The sequence below is a fragment of the Cyphomyrmex costatus genome, unplaced genomic scaffold (assembly GCF_001594065.2).
Source record: "Cyphomyrmex costatus isolate MS0001 unplaced genomic scaffold, Ccosl1.0 scaffold834, whole genome shotgun sequence".
Classification (NCBI taxonomy): domain Eukaryota; kingdom Metazoa; phylum Arthropoda; class Insecta; order Hymenoptera; family Formicidae; genus Cyphomyrmex; species Cyphomyrmex costatus.
The window spans coordinates 41269-46527 of NW_017280413.1; the positions used below are offsets into that span (position 1 = coordinate 41269).

Consider the following 5259-nt stretch of genomic DNA (forward strand, 5'->3'; position numbering starts at 1 on the left):
AGCGTTGACTCTTAATAGCCTTTGTATTTACTTAATTTTTTGTATTGTTTTTGAAACGTATAAGAGTCTATAATTCAATTATATTATTAATTTATTAATTTTTTATTCAATATATATATACAATATAAAATATTTATTATATATATATATGTAAGCGAGCGCTTGTTTCCGACATCAGCTCCGCTATAATTGAGATGTTAGCCGTCTCGTAGCGCCACGATCGCTACATGCGCGGCGCGTATATAGTTTAAGTCTTGAAGTCGTCATCGTTATGGTCGGCGCGAGTGCGTCCGCGCGGTGTGACGTCGTGTGTGCGAATTGGCCGCTTGAGTTTTCAAATGAGTCTTTGTACTGAGAAGAAGTCGAGTCGTTGTACAAGAAGTGAGTCTTGTCGTCCTGAACGTCGAGTGGTATATCCGCGATAGTATTAAAGCTATTAAGTCTACCAAAGTCTATACGTGTTTGTTGCATCCTGGTCGCCTGTCATTTCCTATCCTCCCCGTAAAGAATCCTGACACCGTACTCTCGTCGTGTCTGTGGCTCGCGAAGCGTGGATCATAAGAATCGACGAAAGTAACAACCTTACATATATAAATATATATAAAAATTGAAATATCGAAATATAGAGATATGTACGTCGTCGAGAAAGTGTCTACGTGTTTGATTTCGAGGAAGTGAGTGTCTAAGTGTTCGCCGTCGAGAAAATGGATGTTTAGGTGTTCGCCGTCGAGGAAGTGGGTGTCTACGTGTTTGCCTTCGAGGAAGTGAGTGTCTAGGAGTTCACCGTCGAGGAAGTGGGTGTCTACGTGTTCGCCTTCGAGGAAGTGAGTGTCTAGGTGTTCGCCTTCGAGGAAGTGGGTGTCTACGTGTTCGTCTTCGAGGAAGTAAGTGTCTAGGTGTTCGCCTTCGAGGAAGTGAGTGTCTAGGTGTTCGCCTTCGAGGAAGTAAGTGTCTAGGTGTTCGCCTTCGAGGAAGTGAGAGTCTAGGTGTTCGCCGTCGAGAAAATGGATGTTTAGGTGTTCGCCGTCGAGGTAGTGGGTGTCTACGTGTTTGCCTTCGAGGAAGTGAGTGTCTAGGTGTTCACCGTCGAGAAAGTGGGTGTCTACGTGTTCGCCTTCGAGGAAGAGAGTGTCTAACAAGTGTTCGCCTTCGAGGAAGAAAGTGTCTAAGTGTTCGCATTCGAGGAAGTAAGTGTCTAGGTGTTCGCCGTTGTGGAAATGGGTTTATTTGTAAGAAACGTCGTCCTCGTCGTCGTCGTCCATCGTCCGTCGTCCGTCGTCGTTGCCTGCTACGGAGTGAGGAAATGCATTCTGGAATTTTTGGCGCAAGAGATAAATGTGGTCGCGACAATATCGGTCGCTGCGATCTGTACGATCGTTAAAGTCGGATTATTAAGTGTCTCGGCAATAACAAATGATTGAGGTTAGGAACTCTGTCACATCGATGGCATAGACGAATACGGAAGTGAGGTTAGAATAAATATCGATCTCTGCGATCTGTACGATCGTTAAAGTCGGATAAAGAGTCTCGGCAATAACAAAGGATTGAGGTTAGGGAATCTGTCCCATCGATGGCATAGAATAGGCGAACACGTAAGTGCGGTTAGATATTTTCTGCTTTATTACACAAATTCTCTGCTGTAATTCCGCTGTAAGAATACAAATTAATTTCTATATAATTATTTTCTTTTTACAGTATTTGGTTAGGTTACTTATTTACCGAGACACTACCGTGTCTCCAGATCTGTTATTTATTTGTTTGGTAGATACCTTAATTTGTATTCTCTATTCCTTATATAATTATAAGAATTCATTCTTTGTGCTTGTTGATAGGAAAAGTCTGAAAAGAAAAAAGGTATGGATTTAGAAGACTCTTGCCTTTTCTTTTCAGGATTTTCCCTTCAATAAATCTGAAGATAAAATACAGCACAAAGAATCAATTCTTTTATAATAATAAAGATAAAACTTATTTGATACAGTTTCTCAAAACATAAAATTACTTTTTTAGTATTAAAATCTTCAAAACTTTAAATAATTATCTAATAATAAAATATATTAACATGGAAAGTAACTGATATATTATCGAAGGTGCCAGTTCAAAGTGAACATTCATAAAATGTATATCCTTTTGTTGCATATATACGTAATAATGATTTAATAACACATGTACACTTTTGTTGTTTATAATAGTAAGTTTATAAAGAATTTATTGGCTCGTAACCCTGTTTCTCTCCATCAGTTTTAAATTTACCGAGCCTTATTATTACAATCTACATTATCATAGCAATGTTAAATCATTATTACGTATATATGCAACAAAAGAATACATACTTTATGCATGTTTACTTTGAACTGGCACCTTCAATAATATATGAGTCATTTTTCATGGTAATATGTACCATTTCATTATCTTTCAATAATAAAATGTATTACGTTAAAATAGACAATTTGGTATAAGAATTCTTTTAAAATTAATATTGATCTTTTGTGATTTATTTTTAAAATGTAAAAAACTGTTATATATATATATATAGTTTAATCTCTCACCTAGAACACTATATTTGATTCAAGATTTTGGAGTGTAAGTTAAGGGGGAAATACATGTAGATGCATAAAAATAACGGGTTTTTTGTAATTTTTTTTATTACACTTACAAACATCTAATCATTTTACAATTTTTACACGTAATAAGTAAAACTTCAAGCACAAAAAAAATTTTTAGAAAAAAAACAAAATGGCGGCTATAATGCAATCTAAATGAAGTCAGGTCGCGCTCGACCTCACAAACGGTATACATCACAGCTCTCTGAATATTCATCTGAAACAGAAACGTAAAAAAATATCAATTATTAACCATATTTCCTTCAATGTAAACCTCTAAAATTATAAAAAAGTCGAAAATTAAAAATTTGGTATTGTTTTAAAAAGAAAAGTCGTTTTTTGCGTGAATTTTTCAACCAATTTGTTTAAAAAAGTTTTATTATTTAATGTAAATGTTGTAATCATGTAGATACAAATTGAAGAGAATGTTATTGACTATATGTACACCAAATTTCAACTCAATCGGACGATTAGTTTTTGAGTTATGATGTATACCAATTACGAAAATGTAGTTTCGAGAAAAACGCGATTGAAAATAAAGTAGTGAATCGGATAAGGAAAACTACTGTTAATCGTGACTTACTTATTAATCTGCTACTCCAGGTCCATATAATAACCTTTCAGCTTCCTCAAATAGTTAATTTTCCTTGGCCAGTTGTTGTTTACGAGCTTGCCGAGCTGTTTTAGACTCATGCCAGCTGCGACGGTTTATTAATTTCAAATCCATTTCGAATAAACGGCCCGGAGTTTATATTTACGTGTCCACATCGACATATTACTACAATTTTAAATCCAAGGCCTCTTTGTCCAGATTCTCGAAAAGTAATAGCTTGTTTACACACACGGCAGATCAATAATTCCGAGAGAGCAAGAAAAACAGTGGCAAATTCAATAATTCGATATCCGTGCAGTGGATTGGACACTACATCATCACTACTAGCACTTTCAAGTTTCCTCGCACTTGCGCTTGTATTTGCGCCTTCGCTCTCACTTTTTTCTTCGGTAAATTGATTTCCTTGAAAATGTCTCTTACGTTTGCGGCAATGCTGCTTTGGATTTTCTCGGCTACCTTTTGGATAATTCGACATTTCGAATATTTTAGCAAAAACTCGACCGTTTCGAACGACGTGCTGAACTAAACTGACTCGGCAGTTAGAATAGAGCCTCGCAGGTCAAAAGAGCCGTTTACCTGAAGCAGCACGCTACGTAAGGGTCTTTGTTGAAAAGAGATGCTCAAACATCTGCTCTATTCAAAATAAAGATTGTATACATATATATGGGGCATTCCACGTCAATGGAAGACCCCCTCTGTCCAAAATTGGTATGGACGGATTTGAACGTTCGACCCCGGAAAATGTTCGTCTTGAAAAGTGCTTTCGAAAGACGAGTGGCACCTTTCGAAATACAAAATGGCGTCTTAGTTATGACGCATTAAAGGGATAAATTCAAAATTTCCTCTTCAGATCTCTTCGGAACTCGTTAGGGCACAGTCAGATCTACACGATAAGTACGGCATTTATCACAGAACTATCCCCAATCGGCCAGCATATCACACATATGCTATGAAAAGTGCCTTTTCCGTGTATTGAAATTGTTTAAAAAATTAATAAATAATTTTTATCATCTCAGAACTCTTCGGAACTCGTCAGGGCAGAGTCAGATCTACACGATAAATACCATAAACCTTTCAGAACTATCACCAATCGGCCAGCATATCATACATATGCTATGAAAAGTGCCTTTTTCGGGTATTGAAAATTGTTTAAAAAATTAATAAATAATTTTTATCATCAGAACTCTTCGGAACTCTTTAGGGCACAGTCGGATCTACACGATAAGTACGGCATTTATCACAGAACTGTCACCAATCGGCCAGCATATCACACATATGCTATAAAAAGTGCCTTTTTCGGGTATTGAAAATTGTTTAAAAAATTAATAAATAATTTTTCTCATCAGAACTCTTCGGAACTCTTTAGGGCACAGTCAGATCTATACGATAAGTACGGTATTTCTCACAGAACTGTCACCAATCGGCCAGCATATCACCTGTACGTGTTAATATATACCGTTTTCGAGCAGTTTATTTGGTTTTTTGGCCAGAACTGTTGATGTATTAAGTTTTAACGATAGAACTCTTTGGTTTCTTGTATTTTACACCTCATACGTTCGAAATCCGGTGAGATGCTGGATGGTAAGACGGGAAGTTGGCATCTCATATTTTAAATCGGTTTTCTGGATGTAATTCGGTAGAACTGTTGATAAAACCAATATAGAACTGTAGAACTATGGTGGATGCAAGCAGAACTGTTGTTATTTTTTGCGATGCTGATATATGATATGCTAGCTTCACAGACGTCACTTGTAATACATCTTTATTATTGGAAGATAATGAAATGGTAAAAAACCTTAGCATACATAATGAGGTATTAAAGTCAGACGGAAAGTTGGCAACTGTTGGTGTATGTTTTACTTTGATGAACCTGGCACCTTCAATAATATATGAGTCATTTTTCATGGTAATATGTATAATAGTATTTTTTATATGCGTATTCATTTCCATTTCATTATCCTTTAATAATAATATAAAAAACTATTATAGTTTGATCTCTCACCTAGAACACTATATTTGATTCAAGATTTTAGAGTGTAAGTTAAC

General features: G+C 36.0%; 1 protein-coding gene across 1 annotated transcript in view; it reads right to left on the reverse strand.

The window, feature by feature from the left end:
• Positions 1–3522: 3522 nt before the first annotated feature.
• LOC108781544 (uncharacterized) overlaps positions 3523–5259 on the reverse strand; it is a 7894-nt gene continuing 6157 nt past the window's right edge. The window contains exon 7 of the mRNA XM_018549539.1: positions 3523–3669. Within this exon, the coding sequence (XP_018405041.1) occupies positions 3523–3669 (147 nt within the window). The remainder of the gene's footprint in view (positions 3670–5259) is intronic.